Source organism: Lolium rigidum, chromosome 4, assembly GCF_022539505.1.
Source record: "Lolium rigidum isolate FL_2022 chromosome 4, APGP_CSIRO_Lrig_0.1, whole genome shotgun sequence".
NCBI lineage: Eukaryota > Viridiplantae > Streptophyta > Magnoliopsida > Poales > Poaceae > Lolium > Lolium rigidum.
Window position 1 is genome coordinate 20,441,699 of NC_061511.1, and position 21,528 is coordinate 20,463,226.

Genomic DNA, 21,528 nt, shown 5'->3' on the forward strand with positions numbered 1-21,528 from the left:
CCTTTCTGGAACCAAAAACAACAGAAAACAGCAACTGGCCCTTCGGCATCTCCTTAATAGGTTAGTTCCGGAAAATGCATAAAAACATTATAAAGTGCAAGCAAAACATGTAAGTATTGTCATAAAACAAGCATGGAACATCAGAAATTATAGGTACGTTGGAGACGTATCATGCGGCTATCTATCATATAACCCGGTCTCCCAATAACCACCTTGAGACCGGTAAAAGGAAAACCTAGCAAGGTCATACCTTTGCCTTGCGCATCCCGCTTGATCTTGATGACAACGCTTCAAGTTCCATCAAGCCGGAGTGCATCACTTGATCATTGTTGTTTCATGAAGACTCATGATTTGCTCCCCCATACGCCACTATGGAATAGCTTCATTAAGCACATCTTCACATGTCCATTATCACCAAATGGACGGCAAGCTTCAAGCATGTGATCCGCTTGAGATTCTCATGTTGAACTTGCCCAACTCAACCTTGATGACGATCACCACTTGATGTCATCCTTTCATGGGCTATATGAGATCTCACTTTGATGCATGCCCATGGAAAGATACCTAACCCACATAGACAACACAAGGGCACACATATGATGAGTTAGTTCATAAAGCATAATGGACAAGGCTTACCATACCACATGACTTCACGTGGCACATTCTTCATGCTTCATGTGTTGACCAAATTTGAATCTATTCTTCACTCTTTGTATTGGTCAACCTAGTATCTTCTCATGCTCTATCATACTATCTTGAGGTGTATAAAGAACTTTTCATTTGTTTGCATGCTCTAAATCTTAGTCAACCATAGCTCACTTCATGAGACTAGCATGCACCGACTTAGAGCCATATCGTGAATTCTTCACTTGTAATCAAGAACTCAAGATCATAATCATTCATTGCTTAACACATAAGCTAGAGCATGGCTAATATTGAGTTCCACATTAATAAATCCATCTTCATTTCTTCTTCTTGATCATATCACATATATGTCTTCAAATGGATGACCTTGATACCAATACTCAAGGTATATCTTTTATCTTCATGGCATCCATACTTGAATCCAACACATGGACTACAAGTATTACCTATGGAATATTCCTTCATATAAACTCAATGAAAACATTAGTCCATAGGGGTTGTCATTAATTACCAAAACCACACATAGGGGCAATGTACCCTTACATCAAGCCATTAGCTAGGGAGCTGATCCGACCTCGACGTAATTATCTGTCCCGACGCCAGAGCGGTCTCGACCCGGATGTCCGTATCAACTCCTGATGCCAAGCACCCACCGGCTCTGCCGGAGGTAGTTGCCTCTCTCCCTAATCTCTAGTATTTCCCTCTCTCATGGGCGATGTGGATCATGATTTTCTCCAATGATTGTTTTCCTCTGTTGTCGGTTGAATATATCCATGAAATCCTTGATTGCTATTACTACATGATTGTTCCTCTCTGATAATTTGGTTGAGGCAACCTTATCTTGCAGACTTGTATGAAGTAACTTGTATAAAGCATTAGTACATGATTTATCCCCTCTGTTGCTGGTTGAAGCAACTATATATTGAAATCTGTGTAAAACCAAGGAAACACATTTCGTTTGGATAAAAATTTGCTGACCAATGAAATAAACAAAATTTCGTAAATTTCGCAAAATATTTTTTACAAATTAAGGAAATTCTACTTGAATTTGAATAAATTTATATGCTAGCCAAACAATAAATAAAATATTCTAACTATTTGAGGACATTACTTTATATAGATGTTATCTATAAATATGGATCATTATGAAAACATAGAAATATTCTCCCAAAATGGCGATTTGGATATCAATTAGTGCGCATAGTAATGTTTTCCAATCAATTCGCATATAAACCGTCTCTCTAGGTGTCAGGGGCATTCCAGACATTTCTAACCACACCCATAGTTTACAGTTGGTACAACCAAATTACTTCTAGATAATTCACAGTTCACAACAGTTTTTTAGTGTTCACAACATCTTTTTCAGAATCCACAGCTCAACCAAACACATCCTAAGTTTCTCTACAAAATCAGATTGAATCTGCAACGGTTAATAAAAGCATATGTTCTTAACTTTTGCATACATAAAAAATAAAAATGGTAATATGTAAAGCAAATAGATCCATCTACCCTTCAACTAGAACTTGCCTAGAAGGATTCGAAGGATTATTTATCTCAGCGAGGCTATTTCAGATCATCACAAAGAGGAAAAGCCAACAATTGTATATGTTCTTATTAGAGAGTTGTGCCTCAAATTTTGTATCATTGGCAAGGCTACTAGATCAAGCATAGGATTTTGGTCTTATCAGTTTATAATTAGAAGAGAGAGAGAGAGACTATCTGTGAGGACATGATACACATATTTATTCCAACCCATACAACAATAAGATGATCAATGGAACATCTGAATCCATCAAAAAAAGCATTATGAGCCTACCCATAAGATCACAACCAAACCCTCAAGAAAATTATCAACCTGTAACCAACACCATTTTTATCTTGCAGTTTCATCTCCACTAGGAATTAAATAAGAGCATTACTCTATCATAGCAAACCACCATGCCAGGGATAATGAAATCATCCCAACAGAGTCCTCCTTACTAGTAGCAAGCCAACACTAGATTGACACCATGTCATAGGAAGATAGGAGAGGAAGCATAGCTCACAGTGCCATTACATGGAGTAGGTGAAGCAGACGATGCCAGCTGGTTGCGTCCGCGGCACCATCCCACCGGCATCGTGGTTGAAGTATATAGTCCCGTGCAAGCAGCGCCTCGAACCACGAGCAACATCCTCACGCCATCTTAACATCACACCAACACCATTAGTAGTGCCATCACCAAAACACCACCACCATCACATCACCACAGAGCACCACCAACACCGCAAGTAGGTGAATTAGAGAACACATGCTTGTAGACATGCCACCGTATTAATTAAGTATTATGTTCTTAAAAAATTATTATTTTAAACTACATATAAGGCAGTCATTAAAACATGTCTTTTAAAGCCAATTACAAATAAGTACCATAGGTATGATAAGATAGTGCCAACACTTGTGTGTTACTATATTGTTATGCTTGTAGGGAATTTCCTAAGACAATCCAAAACCCTAATAAGAACCTTTCGTGTGAACCAAATCTAAAAGTGCAACAAATCGAGAACCAACCAGCGGTTCGATGGTTAGGAGGGCAGTGCCACCCCCAGCCCACCAGAGTTCAAATCATGGATTTGACACTTTGATGTCTCATTAAAATGTGAAATATTCTTCAGTGGGAGGCGATGTTCCAATCAATAGCGAGGCACCCGTGGTGACTTCGTCAATCTCAAGACCAGCCGAATAACTTTCTTGGACTCAGTGTCTCGGAGGTGCTCATAGGGGTAGGGTGTGCGTGTCTGCGTTCATATGGGTGAGTGTATGTACGTATGTGTGAGCGTCTGCGTCTGTACTATGTTTCGTAAAAAAAAGTGCAACAAATCATAAAGAAATCACCAGTCCTAAATCATCGAGGTTAAATTTTCATAGTTTGGAGTGATCGCATATCGAAGTCTTTTCCGGCATAATCTTGCAGTCAACCAGGTAAGTTCAACACTTTATCATGCCATTTGATTACTTTTATCAATTAACTTGCAAAGTACTAACTGTATCATTCCTGTATTTAAAAGCAAAGTTTTACTTTTATAATTATGAATATGATTATGCATTGCAACTGGGTATGTTTTCACATAGGACTAAAAACAAATATCGCCTATTGATTCTTACGCCGTACATTTCGTGTTAACTATAAGATCTAGAGTGGGATGAAGAAGTCAGTTGAATCTTCTTCCTTTCGCATATCAACAGACTTGATAGGACTAGGCTGTAATTTGGTTACTTCACAGTAGTCTGAGATAAACTTAATTTCTCCATCCTTGCTTGGTGAAGGGTGTCCTATTGTCCATGATGGGTTGTTCATACCATATCGTGGGTAAAGCCGTTCATTACGAAGAAGTCTACCAGGGATATGTGAGTGGGACAAAAGGGTGGGTGTGGAGAAGTCGTTGGCTTAGATCTTATACTAGGCCTCACACCAACGAAATGTGGACATGAATAGCTGCCCGAATGACAACCAAGATAAGAATCTCTTATGGGAAAAGTAACACACCTCTGTAGAATGTATAGAATTGTGACTTGTCACTCTCTCTTTCGGGAAGAATCTGCGAACGCGACAAAAAAGGAACTCCATGAAGTTCTAGACACCTTAGACAAACATAGCTCTTTAGAGTAAACATAAACTTTTAAATAAATGATTGGAAAACTTCATTAGCCTATGACTTCCTAGTCCATGGCTATAGGTGCACGAAACATATATTTATATTATATTGAACTTGCTGAATATGCTCGAACTAACCCATTACATCTTGAACTCCCTGCTTAGATTGGGAGATCAGAAAAGAAGAATCTACCGTGGAAATCAAAGATGGTGGAGTCAACTACTACAAGAGGCAGAACTCAAGTCAATGAAATGAACTTCTACATACATCATGGAAATTTAGACTAGAAATAAAAGAGAACTAATTGCCTAATCCTAGAACCTAAATAGCTAGAATCCGGCCAGTTGTAAGTTCATTAGCAAGCCAAGTGAAGCTATAGGTAGAGGTAGTGATAAATTTAGTCTATGGGTTGTTCTTCTAGAATGTTATTTGCAAGTTTACCTCATTTTAATTAGGGGTTTTAAAGATATTTTTGTAAAGAGTAGGAGTTATAATTCTATTGATATACCTTGAACTATGAGGAGTGTAATACTGGTGGAATGATGTCTCATTATTGTTATATCGATGACTTGCATACTACAACATGAAATAGTATGCCGAGTGAACGCAACTTTCTAGATACTTTTCCCCATTTAACACATTGTGGGTTTTTATAGAAAGTAGGTCAATTTGAATTGGAGGTGCATGATAATATTATCTAAGTTACAAAAAGAATTCTTACGAAGAAAAGTAGTCATTTCATGGGAGATCCATTGAGAGTTTTGGAAGTTTTAACCCCTTGGTACCAATGGTAAACAAGCCAACAGATTTGACCGCATTTTTAAATACTACATACAAAATTTCAAAAAATTAAAAAGTAGAACTCACGTGTTGGCTCCATTTATCTCTAGTTGCGCAGGTAAAAATGATATACATCAATTTTGATATATTTTATTGTAAAATCGCTTCACAACATGTATTGTCATGTATGAACATCCTCCTAGTTTGTGATAATTTCTAGTATTAGTTAAAACATGCATCTTGACATGAAAAACAATGTTGCAAAAGACATTTTCTATTTCTCTACACAGAAAAAATCATTTTCCATTTTCTAAGTGACAAATGTGGCAAAAATTTCACTCAAACTATAACACAATTTTATGAATCAGCTATCAAGAATATGAACGTTTATGATTTTCCAAGCTTTCTAGATATTTTTCCGCATTTAAATGACTTCCCGTCGTCCCTAGTCAAGTCTGCTTCTAACCGGCTATGCATTGATGTCTTTGCAATTTTATTGACTAGTTGGATAAGGTTTTTGCCTTGTACCGGTCAATGAACGACGGAAAACAGTTCAACGTGTTGCATTCCTACACCAAGCTGAAGACATGTGAGAAGTGGAGGTTGAAAAAGGCCAAAGATGGCATCCTTGCTAGAAGCGCTGCTCGCAACCTCGGCGAGCCGCCCTATCGGCAACAAGGCGGCCCCATGGTTGAAAAAGCGTCGGCTGAGACAGGTCCAAATGTCGATCAAAAAGTGCCTCGCAGATGTCTCGTCAAATTTGCTCATGCGTGACGTGAAGAGCGATGAGAGGTGGAAGGCAGCTGCTCAAGAAATGGAAAGATGGCTTCATGATCCTGGCCGCCGACACGATCTTGGAAGAAACCGCCGATCGAATGGCCGCAACTTCTCCACCAGCATCAGCGTCGGCGGCTTCAGTAACAACGTCCGCGATGGCGTCGGCATAAGTGAGTACAACTGCATCGGCATCAGGGAGCACACCAACGATGACATCGGCATCGCCAGCGCTAGCGACAAGAAAATCGCCTCCGGCAGAGAAGTCCAAGGTCGTCGTGCTAGCACAAACCCGTCGTTCTAGGCTTTATTTGTATGTCGGTATGTTATATTGACCGTGACAACTATGGCTGGAACTTTGATCGTGACGACTGTGAGAAAACTACAATTTTTGAAATGGCGACAATTTTCATATTTATTTTGGTTGAAATTTCTCCAATCGAGGTTCCCTATTCGATTGATTCCACGCTTTTGTTGGACGTTGTTTGGTTCGTTTTTCGCCAATCCTTCACATGATCCAAATGATGCAGACCCGCCCTAAACTTTTCTTTCCACTCTTGGTTGCACGATATGCAGATTTGGTGCAGTTCGTTTTGCTTCCCATGATGCAGCCTGGCGTAAATTAATGCAGGATTGGGATTTGTTTTCAGCCTTGAAAGATCCCGAGAACGCAAGGGAGAAGCTAGAAGAGAAGATTCAGATCTTGTTCTCCACAGAACAGCGTGCGCATCATCTATACATGAGCTAGAGCAGTATCGGGGATAAAAGGTACAGAGGACACTACGCCACGTTCCCATATTGCCGGCACTTTTGGTGCGGCATCTTTTATTTGTGCCGCAAAAAGTCTCATTAACGGCGTATTACAACCTAATGCCGATAATCTAGCCTTAATCAACGGCAGTTCGGTTAAGTGCCTCTAAATATCGATTAATCCCCGGCACTAAAACTGAAAGTGCCTTAAAATATCGGCAATACACGGCACTTTCAATCCATTTAAGGCACTTTCCTAAATGTGCCGGCATTCGTACGACTGCGCCGTGGCTCGGCCTCGCTGGCACGGTACACGTACACGTACAATACCGGACCGGGGTCAATTCTGCAGCTCGATCCCCGCCTCGACCCCTCCTTTCTCTCTCTCTCTCTCTCTCTCTCGTTCCCCTCTCGCGCCCGCGATGCTGCCGCCATCGTGCTGCCCCTCCGGCCACCGCTGGCCGCATCCGCAACCGCTACTCGCCGGACCAGCTCCGAATGGGTCTCCTCCCTCGACTCCTCGCCGCCGCGACGCCCGCTAGCGCCTACGTGCTCGCAGTCGCCAAACCCTAGCCTCGCGGCTCGGCCTCGCTGGCACGGTCCCCACGCCGCCCCGCCGTGGTGTTCGTCTCGTTCGCTGGCGCCATTCCCGCGCCACCCCACCTCCTGGTACTTACCTATGTCGAGCACGCCTCCGCCGCGACCTCCCGACGACGCCTACGAGTCCTACCTTGGGTTCGTGCTCCTCTCCCTCCTCGGCCCCTCCCGGTTTGGTGGTAGGCTCGGCTGCCCTGGCACTACTTCGACTACCTCGCCGTCTCCATCTACCACGGCCTCGGCTACAGCCACAACTGCGCGCCCGATTCAGGTGAGCTTTGGTTCGTCCCTGCTATCTCTCTTATGTGCTCTATGATGAATTGATATGGGCTGCGTGATTATGATCTCCTGCTAATTCGGATCTGCGGAGTAGGAGGATATGTGCTAACCTGCTTGTTAGGGATTTCAGAACGAATTCGTTGCATTTATTCTGGAATGATTTGTGACAAGAGTTAATCCTTCTTCATTTCTCTGTCGTGTTAGGATTCTAAAATTGTTAGACTGTTTAGGACACTGTTCTATCTGGGAAAACGATTTTGGTTGTTGATCTGGGAATTTCTACCTTTTGTGATGCATATGCTTACTGTTAAGTAAAAGGAGAATGGTAAATCATATGCTTAGTGTTTAGTCAAAAGGCTTGAAAATCTCGGTAAGAAAGCTTTGCTCCGAGATCTTAGGCCTTTCAGCCTTGTGAATTTTTTCATCATTCCTTGTCAGCAAGAGTTACCCCCCGTTCCATGGTTGTAGGTTTGGGTGAGGATTCTTCTAGCTTTTGTTGAACTCCCAATCTAAATAGATTGTTGTGTTGATTGTCGAGTCCCTTCCTGCATAGATCATACTACTAAGTTCACTAATCTTGCAAAGCTGACTTGTAATTTTTTTTTTCAATGAGTATGTTGTAATTTTTCTTAGTGCAAAACGTTTTAACAATTTATGTTGTTCTTCTTTGCTTATGGTGTTCTCAACCATGTGTCCACTCCCATATTAATGATCTTTGCGGTATTTGTCTTCAGATCTCGTGCATGACATTGGACATGACCCTTTCAGTCATTTGTTTGAGCATGAGTTTCTTCCTCGTGTTGATGACAGGGAAGAGAGCTCCTGCACCGCCACCTCAAGCACCAAAATCTCCTGTAACTGTATCCTCTTGAAGCTCAATGATCTCAAATGATATTAGTTATGTGTAGTGCTACTATGACAGTGAACTTGAGACTTAGTGAAGGTGGTGTTGCTATAATGATGAAGCTGGGTTCAGATTATTTTTCAAAGCAAGACCAACCCCACATTACACTAGTAGTTTACAAAGGGGATAAGCTTAAGTAAATTTTCATTGGCACATCACAAGTAGTGCAGAGCAACTTGATAAACACATTTAGTTCTTAATTGGTTGTAGAAAGCTAAACAGTAATCTAGCAATTTAGTTCTTAAGCATTTACATGCCGATGATCTCCAAGTATCCTTCTCATTTCCCTCCAATTAAGTTTGCATCAAATTATCTTCAGTTCACAGCTGACATGGTTTAACAGAATTGTGGTACAAAACTGAGTTTCAGCTTTGTTTTACTTGGTTCGAGTTTTTATGAAATAGGATAAAAGAATCACGTAGAGGAGGTATTAGTGCACAAATGGCCTGAACCTTAGTTTACTTTTCAAGATCTAAAATGTGTCTTTGCATAAAGAGTACACTAATACTCTGACCACTATCCTCCTTTTGCGGAGAACTGATTCAAAACTACAGTAGAGTAGTTGCTTCTCTGATTATTTATGCTCTATATGTCTTTGGGGTTACCTAGTGATAAAAAACCCCATGATGATATTAAGATGAAGGTGTGCTGTACACGTACATGATCTTCTAGCTCAAGGAGTAACACTATGCCATGCCAATGTCACAGTATCTTCACTATTTTCAGCTTTGTGCATTGTTAGATTTTGTGATTCTAGTGTATAGTATGGAATGGAGTTAGACATTTCATTCAGGTTCCTGTCGCTAATTCAAGGAATGATACATACTTGAATCATGCAAGTTAAGTTATCATTTCTGTAGAGTTCAGACTAGTTATCTTTATTGACTATATTTCGAAGCTTTAGATAATTTCCATTGTCCAAACTATTCATTTTATGTAATAACAATTGTTCTCTGTTTCCTTAGCTGTATCTATATTGTGTATTGATCATTGTCTGTTAGTCATCAGATAGCGTGTCCATTCTGGGGATACTAATTATTTTGGCCTATAGGTTTTGAGCTTTAAAGCTTATATTACCCTCACCGATAACAATGCGACCTACGATCGCAACAATATCATGATTGTTTATCATTGTCACTGACCAATAAGAGTTCTGGGCTTATTTTATGGCAAATCAAATTCTTAAACTTTCTGCACCAGTGATCAAAATTATTAAATCAAATCATATATACTAGTTCAAAGGTCTACAAGGTCAGATCAAAGCTCATATTAATTAGTCCAAGTCAGATCCCATACATGAATACATGATTAATCATATGATCTACAAGGTCTGTAAATTTTGGCAAACCTAGCATGATTTGTCTGTGCATTCTGCAATGGTGCATTAGACAAATATGCATAACTATATTGCTTAACAATCATCAATATTGGCTGGTACAGGTACCTAGTTACATGCACATCCATCAGATCATTTAATTTAATAGAGTTATATCTGTCTGCTGACAACAGTAATAGGTTCGAAGTTCATTATCATTTTCTATAGTTATTAAAATGTGATAGAAATTGTTTGACATAGATGCCATATTTGGATGAGCGGTCTCCATTAGAGATGGACTATGCAGATTCCTTATCTGGAATTGTGGAAGCTCTAACTTACACCATTCTGTGCCTTCCTATTGATGCATCAAAGGTGGAAAAGCATGCCATCTTGTTAATTCTTGCCATGTGTTTCTATAATTTTGATCAAATCTTGTACCTTATTTACTACCATACTAGAAGTTGATAAGTAGCACCTCATCTTATATTTTCAAGTAGTTTATGGTGCCTGGAGCACCCATCTGCCGTCGATTTTCAAGTGACTGTGTATTATAATACCAAGGCTACGAGAAGAGCTAATTGTATGCTCAGTTCATTAGGGGTGTTACTACATATAGCTTTGTACATAATCTTGGAGAGGATGGCATTATTGTTTCTTTGAATTCTAGCCCTGTTGATCCTACCTTCTCCATGATTTCTAGGAAAATTTTGCGGGTCGACAAGATACAAGCCTTGGCTGATGGACTTACTACTTCAGAGTAAATATTTGTAGCAATTTTGCTTTACACCTCACCTTCTTGATTCTACAGTCTTTTTGGCAAAGTTGTTTACAACTGTGGATGGAAATTTAATTTGTGACATATGGAAACTTCACTAATACTGGTTGACAATTAAAGGTGTAGTTACTTGTGCCTATTCACATGTGCACTTCACTAGTCACTGCTTTGATATGATATACTGATTGACAGCTAAATTTTATGGATGATACTGTAACAATTTGGTGGTTGCATTGTAGGCCTCATCCTATAGTGTTTGTGGACTATATGATCTTTAGTTTGGTCTCTTTTGAGTTTGGGTTAATGGAGTTTTGACAATTTACGGGCGTCAATAGTAAACACTCTGCTTTCACTTTTCTCACTATACTTGAGTCAGTGGATTTTACCTGCAGGTTCAGCCTGTGCTTCATCAGGTTCATCTTGATCATCCGGTGGACTCATGTTTAGATCAGGTACATCTGCTTCTTTGGCTGAACTGCTCTACTTTATTCAGTGAATTTTACCTGCAGGTTCATCCTGTGCTTCATCAGGTTCATCTTGATCATCCGGTGGACTCTAGATCAGGTACATCTTCCTCTTTCGCTGAACTGCTCTATTTGTTCTTTGTCTCTATTGATGAACTGATCATGTACACTGGGACTAAACTACTATGTGCATGAGATGGAGCTGGAGCTTTGTGTGGAGGGCAGCGCTAGGCTCGGTCGGCGCAGGAGCTTGGGTGCTCTAAAAGTGTGGTCCACGAGGAATAGGCGATGGAGGACGATCTTTACATTGGCCTGGTTTCCATGTCACTGGACCACATCCCCACGGGCTATCCCATCGAGTACAATGATGGCATCGAGGAGGCCACGTCCCTGAAGCGGAGCGGCGGTGCCTCATCCACTGCTTCCTCAAGCAGAAGAACAACTCATCCACTGCTTCCTCAAGCAGAAGAACAACTCCATCAGAGTTGTGGACAGCGTTGCCAAAACGGCCACATCTAACTAGTAATCTATGTGACAACACATGGTCTTTTAGTTCTGTTATGTAAAGTGAAGATACCGTTTAGTTGTGTAAACTGTGAGTTCATTTTAGTTCTGTAAGTTAGTTAGCTACAATCTAGTTAACTTATGTAAGCAATTTTAATGCATGATCATGTTGCCATGTTGGATAAAAACCTCACTATAAAAAGTGCGTTGTTTTGAATTTCCTGGAAGCTTTAAAAGATGCATGCAAAAAAGACTCAATGGCAGTTCTTAATAGATTCCATAGCATCTTTAAAAAATGCCTAGCAAAATCATCAGCGGCACCAGAGTTAAAAGCCTGAAAAAGTAATTGGAGGGATCCTCTAAAAGTGCCGGCAAAAAGTTTGGACGGCATTTTTTGGAAAAGTGCCGGCAAAGAGATTTTGTGGCATTTTCGGAAAAGTGCCAGCAAAAAGATTCCACTGCATCTTCAAAAGTGCCTGAAATAGTAAATAGCGGCATTTCTGGAAGTGCTTGAAAAAACAACTGACGGCATATTCCTTAAAGTGCCGGTAAAGACCTATCTCGACTGGAGCAAATACAACACTTTTTTTTCTGCCTCTAAAAACAATTGCCGGCACTTTTGGTACAATTACCGGCACTTTTTTGTGTCGGCAATTTGGGTATGTGAGGCAGTGGGACAGGTCGAATAGAAAATTACATTCGAGCTGCTATATGAAAGTTCAAAAGTTTTGGATTTTTTTTTCTTGTACCGGAAATTCAATTTAGCTTTCATGTGCATATGCTCCCTCTACCAAAAATTTATATTCAAAATATCAAAAAAATTTAACAAAATATTCTAGATGTTCATCTCCATAACATATGTGTTCATCTCCATAATATATGTGTTCATCAAGTTTCGCGACGAAATAATATTTTGTGTGCTCTATATAAAAGAGAAAAAAATTACCTTCTAAAAATCCTTATTTGCATTGAATTTTGTCATTTTACACACGCTACACTACAAGTCGACTTTTCACGAAGCCACTTTAAGCGCGTAGCACGTGAAGATGTACTGCGAATATTTCATTCTAATTTTTAAATTTGCAAAATATGCGTAACATGCATTTCATAATAGAGGGAGCATATGCTTTCTTATGCCAAAACACTACTCTCGTATCGGAAATCTGTTTTATTTTTGTTGTTGCTCATGTTATCCTGTCTGACCAAACTATGAATACCAATATGCAGAACGATCATTGTGTTCGTTATTATTTTAATGGCTTCTGTTTGAGCTCTCTGCCACAAATTACAAGATGAACATCTGTACATATTTATCCTAATTTTTCATCTGAAAATTAATTTTATAAGATATGGTCCATTAAATTTTACCCCCCGTGCATCAACTCTAGCAATTGACACGTGGCCAGAGGAAGTAAACGTACATGATTTGTTTCTTAATTTTTAGATCTAAACTATCATGCATGCCACGTGTTAATTGTTGAAGTTGGTTCCACATAAGAGAATTTGTTTACTAGGTTTCATAAAATTATTTTTCAAGATTACCCGAGTTTGGTAAATTGGTGGGATGAAAACGGCACAGCACTATTTCGTGAATATGAACGGCACAACAGCTGCATGCAGTTTAACATAGACTTTTGCTCCGGTGTCCCCTCCTTCAGCTCCGTGGTTTTAAAAAGTTGGAGCTCCTCCTACTATTAGTACAAACACGTGAAGTTAGTTCAGCAGAACAGAAAAATGCGGAGCGGCTGTAATTTACATCCAACTGCCACCGATAAGTGACCAACACATTACGCACATCTCCCGGGCATCTTTCCGAGCGCCAAGACTCTTCCCCGATTTAGCTTCACCGCAACATGATTCACGTCTGCCGTCACCGAATTAAGGACGCCCACGAACGTATCGACGTACCTTCCACCAGAGTCGAATAAGTTGTTCAATTTGTTATCATCATCGTGCAAATCGAGTTGTAGCTCGACGCCGCCACCGCCAAGAGCTTGTTTTCGCCGCGACGACATCCCGCACTGCCTAAACTAACTCTCAGACAAACAAATTGACCCTGCGTTCGCAGTCATAGCTTGCAGCTGCGGGAAACGACCCTGGCGCCACCCCTGCTCGCAACCGAAGCCACAAGCTCGTCACGGCCGCTAGCAACTTGACGTTGTATCCAGGAGCCACCCGCCATCAGCCATGAGGTCCCAGTTACCGTGTCCGACCTCCACAGTGAGCCTCCGATCATGGCGCCCTAGTACGACCTAACCTCTGTTCGCTTTTTCTGACGAAGAAAAATGCAAACCCATTTTGGCCTTTTTAGCCCAACAAAACTCACATTTCTACCGCAGTCCATCCTGCATAGATGGGCTTGCAGCCCACACTACTACGACACGGAGTTGGCTGAACAAGTTTCTCTGCTGGCTTGAGCCAGAGCTGAGTGGAATTATTGAAACCAACTCTGTGTTATTTTGTACCAAAAGCTGAAGCAGCTCTTTTTAGAACCGTGGAGCTTAGGGATAAACCGAACACGCCTCTTTAACATAACCAAACGGCTATACGGATCACGCAGCCGTATCCAACAATGTAAAAGGCATGCATAGCTGGCATCAGAAAATCCGTTTCCATATATAGATTTTCGAAAACATCACCAATCCCTCATTTGCAATGTTGTGCCCGGAACCTTTTGAACTAATGATAGTATTATATATAGTACTACTAAAATTCATATATAGCTTAACACTCAGATGAAAAATACAAAATAGATGTATTTTTTTTTTTTTTTTTTGCGACCACAAAATAGATGTATTTGACATCACAACTTTGAATTTACATCACAATTTTATACTCGTGCAGTATACAATACATAATCGCTCATTCTGAGCAATTTCTTACCACAACACTAATCTCTCATTCTGAAGTTCTCAACATTAGCTCATCGACGGATTTACTTTAATTTCAGGGTATATATTGACAGCTAGTATGCATCTGAATGGACTTGTAGCGGTGAATTAGCTAGTGGTGGTTGATAACGAAGCACTTCTCCCTGATCTCTCCTTCGTCGCCGGTGAGGACGTGGACGGTGCCCATCTTGACCATGGCGGCGGCGAACTTGGCCTTCCACGCCCTCTCCACTGCAGCGTGAAACGCGACGATTCCGGCAGTCTTTTTGCTGGTGAGCAAGGTCTGGTCAGAGATGAGCGGCACCTTGTGGGCCAGCACGTTCTTGTAGTACTGGTTGTCGAACTCTCTCGGCGTGACCACATCCAGCGGCACGACGGTAGGGTCGTTAATGTTGTCCGTCGATATCGGGCACTGCCGCTTCAGGTCCGCCGCGTAGTACGAGTCGATGGACGGGTCGGTCGTGCCTACCTTGCCGGTGAAGTTGTGGATGCGCTGCGTGAAGGAGGAGCAGTGGGATCGGCCGATGGTGTGCGCGCCGGAGAGCGTGACCATGTCATCGGCGGAGAGGCCTTTACGGCGGAAGCTGGCGATGAGCTCGGCGACGTCGTCTGAAGGGCCGGGGACGTTGTTGTTGAGCACTTCATCCGAAAGGGACACGCGGCCGTCGCGGCGGCCGGCTGGGACCTTGTAGTTGATGCCGCCGGCGAGGGAGGCACTGTCGCGCGCCGCAAAGGTAAGCACGTCGGCGCAGGAGACGGTGCGCGGGCAGGCAGCCTCCAGGGCGGCCTTGGCGTCGTCGATTACCTCGAAGCCACGCATGCTCGGGTTGTTGGCCACTGAGTCCTTCTCCGCCGTGTTCCCCGGAGTCGAGTTGATCAACACCGAGCCGTCACAACCCTAAAACATGTTCATCGGCATAAATAACAGTCAGGTCGGATCAAAGATTATGCATGTAATTAAGTGCAGGATTATCGATCTAGAAATAGTTATTTGTTAGCAAGCTCTTGCTTACCCTGACGAAGCAGTCGTGGAAGTGCATGCGGATGAGGCCCGGGGCGAAGCCGGGGTTGCGGGCGAGGGCGCGGCGGACGGCATCGCGCACGATGTCCTCGGCCTGCGGGCAGGAGTGCTTATAGAACCCGACCTTCAGAGACGACGACGGCGGGTACGATGCCCTGACAACCGTCGAAGAGGCGGCCACGGCGAGCAGCACCGCCGCACAAAAGGCCAACCACGGGGACGACATCTTGACCACTAGAAGCCTAACAAATTAGCTGATTACCGGTTTGAGTTTGACCGATGAACTGCTTGCTAGCTACAGAAGCTTCAGAAGAGGTGGACCCAAATGGCGGTGGAATTTGTTGATGTGTGGAGGGATGATTTGATGTCTCAAGGCATTGGTGTTCTTATATAGTACTATGCAACCACAGTGTATCAATTGGAGAAATGGCGCGTGCTTGCAGTTTTGCACTGAGTCAACTAAGACCAGATCGTCGTTGCATGGCCATGCTTTGCCTGCTTCCATCTACCTAACAGCAATTCATTAAGCGGAAACATTACCCCTTGTGCACGCATCTCGAGGCAGCGATGGATGTTGTCCGGTGCTTGACTTGGTTGTACATAGTGAGAAAAGGTTTATCGATGGATCAATGTATATACGGAGATATTAATATATCGTGGCCGACATTGTGCATGTGTCACCATCAATCTACCTAGTGCTACCTAGACTTTGCGCTAGCAACACAATCAACTGTGTTATTTAACAGCTAACATAAAAGTGATGTGTCATGTGTGAGGGTTACTTGTGGATTTGTTAAGCAAATTTGCTTCTGGGGGTTATATATCCTGGACATGGCCTCTTTGCGATGTATGACCAAGGCAAAGTCGTGTGGGTTTCGACGATCTATATGCACTCCAGAGTTCATTTCGCTTTCGTTTACTTCAGGCCCTATACATTATACGTAGTATTGTATATTATCATACCACTAGTGGTTCAATAGATGCAACCACTATTCTCCTTCTCCCAAGTAATGGTCACACGCGTTTTGTGTTACGTTGCTAATTCGTTTTTTTTTTCCACAAACCGTGGTTCAAAGTTGATACAAAATACATCGTCCCACAAACACACCGGAACAACACTGCAATATTAACAACTCTGTTAAAACCAAGGTCAACTTTTTACCATGTCCATATGTTCCTCTTCGAGGAACAGGCTTCCCACGAATCGATCTAGCGAATCCCCCCAACGTCATGAAATTCAGATGCAACATCTGGTCTTCTTGTTCCACTGCCTTTAGTGAGATGCAAGCCCAATATCATTGTTGATCATATCCAAGATAGTGAAAATTGATTTATGAGAGCCTCTAGTCCTACCTACTGTTTTTTTATTATATCTGATATTTACCAATATTCTAAGGAGTTTAAGTACTTTGGTCCCTAGTTTTCCCTGCAATTTGGGGTGTGTGTTTAAGTACTTTGGTCCCTAGTTTCCCCTGCAATTTACCAATATATATATGTTGATGTTGCTATTGCCATTCATAATGGTTCTTATGACCTACTCTTGAGAATGTGTTACCTTACCTATGACATGGATCTTTTACTAAACTACCAATGCGGCCCTCGCTAATGTGAGGGAGTCATCTTTAGTGTATCCTAAATTTAAAAGAGTAGGAGGTTCCGGAGAGATATCAGACCAATTTAAATCTTAATCTACCTGGTGATGCATGAAAGATGTGGAAAATTATAGCTTGTTTTGTGTGATGATTTAGTGATAAACATTGCATTCCCAAATAGCATTAGTATTCCCTTTCATTAAATAAATTATGTGGTAGACTTTAAAACAAATATTTTAAACATTTGTAATTCCATGAACTATATCTATTTTTAGTGGAGTATTATTCTAGTTTCCTACTAAAAGTTGAAGTTTTGCACATATGAAACCATTTGGGCTACCAATATGTTAATGGTAATTGGGATTGGATAATATAAAATCATGTGTATATTTATCACGGAAATAGTTTCAAAATATGAAAAAATATATGACATTTGAGCTCTTACAATGGTAATACATTATGAGATCAAATTGAATTTTTGAAGATGGTGTCAAAGTTCCCGAAACCATAACTAAAACGGAACTCAAGGAAATATTTAGGATTCTCTATATTAATGATTTAGTGTGGTTCTAAATGACATTATACGCGTGATTAGGTTGAGTCTAGATCACTCGTATGTGGATAGAGTAATATTATTTAAGTATGTGAAAAGTTACTTTAGCTCCCGGCTAGGGGCAGCTTGTTTTTATCATAAATTCATCAAAACATCATTTTCAAATCCCAGAAATTCTGAAAATGGCCTGCGGATTCTTATAGATGTCCAATATGAGTGACTAATTTTTTATTTGAGTATCTTCTAGTTTGTGATCTATGGGAAAAAATACAAATGTGGAGAGTTTTTTTCCATTGGAGAGATGCAATGGTTTCATGTTTGTATAGCCCAAGATATATCATATTATCGAACAAATCTTTTTTAGTACCTAGAACACATATTTCACCAACTTTTCAGGTATAAAAAATTATACTACTCTAATTAATTAACACCTAAGTTGCATGTAGAGGTTTATCATGCATGTGTTTTTTTAAAAGAAATCCAAAATTTCACCAGAAAACGGTTTTACCAGTTAACACTGGTACAAAATAACGCCGGATGAAAATTTCCAGTATTTGCATAATTTGCTAAAATTTAAAAAATTCTAGACTAATTAGAAATTCGTTTGACAAATCTCAGCCGGATAAGTTAGTGGCCACTGGTATTTTGTAACTAGGGAGAAAAAGAAAGCCCCGATTATGTGTACCTGATATGGTTTACCTTCTCTCGTTTTATATCGTGTGGTAGGGGATTCATCGATTTTAATTTACTCTTGTCCATTTGTACGCAACTATGTATCCACAAGCTATTTAGGTCTGGGCTCCCCTAGCTAGCGAACGATTGCTAGGGAGAGAATGAGCGATCGGTTTCTAACCAATATTTTTTTCCATTTTTGGCAAATTTTGGACTGTAGTGGAGGCTATTGAGGGAAAGTTCTGAATGCATGTAGAAACAGACGAATCTGCTGATGTCAGCGGAATCTTTTCCAAATTTCAAAATTCAAAACGTTTTAACTTTCAAACGACAACTCCAAATTAAGATCCGCTTTCACCAATAAATCCGTCTCGACGAGATCTTCAAAACTAGCACCCATGTTGATATGTTTCGAGAAACTTTTTTCTGGCTAAAAGTTATCAACCCTCTCCTATTCGAATAATCAACCCCTCCGTAGTTGACTGATCAACGGTAAATGTATAAAATTATCAACCTGGTGGAGGGTATTGAGGGAAAGTTCTGCATGCATGCACAAATAGACGAATCTGCTGATGTCAGCGGAATTTTTTCCAAATTTCAAAATTCAAAACGTTTTAACTTTCAAACGACAACTCGAAATTAAGATCCGCTTTCACCAATAAATCCGTCTCGACGAGATCTTCAAAACTAGCACCCATGTTGATATGTTTCGAGAAACTTTTTTCTCGCTAAAAGTTATCAACCCTCTCCTATTCGAATAATCAACCCCTCCGTACTTGAGTGATCAACGATAAATGTATAAAATTATCAACCTGGTGCAGTGTATTGAGGGAAAGTTCTGCATGCATGCACAAATAGACGAATCTGCTGATGTCAGCGGAATCTTTTCCAAATTTTAAAATTCAAAACGTTTTAACTTTCAAACGACAACTCCAAATTAAGATCCGCTTTCACCAATAAATTCGTCTCGACGAGATCTTCAAAACTAGCACCCATGTTGATATGTTTCGAGAAACTTTTTTTCTGGCTAAAAGTTATCAACCCTCTCCTATTCGAATAATCAGCCCCTCCGTACTTGAGTGATCAACGGTAAATATATAAAATTATCAACCTGTTGCAGGGTATTGAGGGAAAGTTCTGCATGCATGCACAAATAGACGAATCTGCTGATGTCAGCGGAATCTTTTCCAAATTTTAAAATTCAAAACGTTTTAACTTTCAAACGACAACTCCAAATTAAGATCCGCTTTCACCAATAAATCCGTCTCGACGAGATCTTCAAAACTAGCACCCATGTTGATATGTTTTGAGAAACTTTTTTTCTAGCTAAAAGTTATCAAGCCTCTCTATTTGAATAATCAACCCCTCCGTACTTGAGTGATCAATGGTAAATGTATAAAATTATCAACCCGAAAGTTAATTTTATTTTAAACATTTTACCGAATATTTTTTAGTTTAGGAGCTATCAACCCGGTGTCCTGTTATTTATCAACGGTAAATATAAATAACTACCAACCCTAAAAATCTAACTTCATTTCGAATATTTTGGCGACTCTTTTTAGTTTACAAGTTATCAACCCAGGTGCTCCGTTATTTATCAATGGTAATTATAAAAAAACTACCAACCCTAAAAAGTATTTCATTTAGAATATTTTAGCGAACATTTTTTATTTTACAAGCTATCAACTTGGTGCCTCGTTATTTATCAACTGTAAATATAAATAAATAATAACCCTAAAAAGTATTTCATTTAGAATATTTTAGCGACTCTCTTTTAATTTACAAGCTATCAACCCGGTGACCCGCTATTTATCAATGGTAAATATAAATAAATATCAACCCTAAAAATTTAATTTAATTTAAAATATGTAGCGCCTCTTTTTTTGTTTACAAGTTATCAACCCGGTGCCCCGTTATTTATTAACGGTAAATATAAATACCTAGCAACCCTAAAAAGTAAATTTCATTTAGAATATTTTAGCAAACTTTTGTTAGCTTACAACTTAAAAACAATACTTAATTTGAGTAGCAAGTGGTAGTTCATTTGAGTTGCAAGTGGATTTCCCCACCCGTTATTTTCCCCCTTAAAAACCACTGGCCCGAAAAAGGGAATTGCAAAAGGACCCCCTTAAACATGAATTTCCGTACAAAAAATAAAACCCAAAAAGGGAATTGCAAAAAGAGAATTGAGAGTCTGTCTCGTGCTGAAGAAAAAGAGTGAGATGCTATGTGTATGCATGCAACAACTTATGAAAGCATGCTGAAAAGTTGGCTCATTAAATGCAAATCCATGAGATGCTCTGTGCATGTGCATGCATGCAGTGTGAACGCTCTTACTGCGTACGCAACTTGCAAAGTAGTAATACAAGCTGTTAGTGTGAACACGTGTGAACGCAATTAAAATACTAGGTGACAAAAAGGGAATTGACTCGCTTCGCGAGCGCTTCCGTGCCATAAAAAGTGATTGCTCAAGCAATCGATTGCTAGGGAGGGGATTCGTTTAGGTCTCGCTTAATGCATGGAATCAAAGATTTGCATAGAGGGAGTGGACCAGGCAACTGGTTGTGGCCTCCCGAGCCGCGTGGCCGGCTTCGGCTGGACAAATCTAATCTCTCTGTTTTCCTCGATGCGTACGGGTTTGTAACTTAAGATATCGGCCTTAATCTGCTAGCTGGTGAGTTGATCAAATATTATTACTTTTTGGGAATATAAATTGATGGCTAGATATTATTTTCTTAGATTAACGTGACCGTGGATCATAATTATGTACGGTTGTGTTATCCTGTTAATTAAATTGCAGCCATAAGTTTTAGATGTAAATATTATTATAATTTAAATGATGTGAATTAACATGAGGTTTTCGGGTAATTATTTTAATTTTTCATGAAATCTTTTAATATAGGAGCGTGTCTCTATAGCTAAGAGGAGTTCCGTTTGTATTTGATTTGTACGTGTTTGAAAGGAAAGAGCCCATCTACTATTTCTTGATCTATTCCCTATTCTCAAATCTCAAACGTTTTGAAGTATATCTCCTTATGTACGGAACGGGAGTATTTTTTTAAAGAGGGGGGAGGGGGGGGGCTACTTCAGGAGCATGTTTTATTAACGGTGGAGCCTGGTTTGGTGGGGCTGGTTTGGAACGTGTTGGAATTGCGTAAGCAGAAGTGTATCGCCAAATGTTTAATCTAATAAGCTACCTAAATCTTAGTTATCAAATGTAGATCTAACGGTTCCAAAAAAATTAGAACCATGTGGATTAACGTGGTGTCACAGAAATATAACCTCGTATTGTGATTTTAGTATATAATAGAAGATATATGTTGATGGACGTGCTTCCTTCTATGATGATCAATGATCCTTCATTTACACAAGTCCT

General features: G+C 40.4%; 2 protein-coding genes and 1 long non-coding RNA gene across 3 annotated transcripts; 2 read left to right on the top strand and 1 right to left on the bottom strand.

The window, feature by feature from the left end:
- Positions 1-7,229: 7,229 nt before the first annotated feature.
- Positions 7,230-9,049, top strand: LOC124708150. The gene is made up of 2 exons (XM_047239838.1): positions 7,230-7,450; positions 8,193-9,049. Exons 1-2 carry the CDS (start codon positions 7,262-7,264, stop codon positions 8,328-8,330), a joined length of 327 nt encoding a protein of 108 aa, XP_047095794.1. The 5' UTR covers positions 7,230-7,261; the 3' UTR covers positions 8,331-9,049.
- Positions 9,050-9,052: 3 nt separating this feature from the next.
- On the top strand, positions 9,053-11,606 carry LOC124708151. Its single transcript, XR_007005051.1, has 2 exons — positions 9,053-10,437; positions 10,848-11,606. It is a non-coding gene; the product is annotated as an uncharacterized LOC124708151 (long non-coding RNA).
- Positions 11,607-14,307: 2,701 nt separating this feature from the next.
- On the bottom strand, positions 14,308-15,561 carry LOC124649573 (peroxidase 5-like). Its single transcript, XM_047189177.1, has 2 exons — positions 15,328-15,561; positions 14,308-15,212 (listed from the first exon to the last, which is right to left on the bottom strand). Exons 1-2 carry the CDS (start codon positions 15,559-15,561, stop codon positions 14,427-14,429), a joined length of 1,020 nt encoding a protein of 339 aa, XP_047045133.1. The 3' UTR covers positions 14,308-14,426.
- Positions 15,562-21,528: the final 5,967 nt, after the last annotated feature.

What these genes read in the sequence shown, in the direction of transcription:
- LOC124649573 (XM_047189177.1), bottom strand. Translation starts at nt 15,561, where the DNA reads ATGTCGTCCCCGTGGTTGGCCTTTTGTGCGGCGGTGCTGCTCGCCGTG. An exon ending in TCCACGACTGCTTCGTCAGG is followed by an intron (nt 15,213 to 15,327) that starts GTAAGCAAGAGC and finishes AACATGTTTTAG; the next exon opens with GGTTGTGACGGCTCGGTGTT.
- LOC124708150 (XM_047239838.1), top strand. Translation starts at nt 7,262, where the DNA reads ATGTCGAGCACGCCTCCGCCGCGACCTCCCGACGACGCCTACGAGTCC. An exon ending in CAACTGCGCGCCCGATTCAG is followed by an intron (nt 7,451 to 8,192) that starts GTGAGCTTTGGT and finishes ATTTGTCTTCAG; the next exon opens with ATCTCGTGCATGACATTGGA.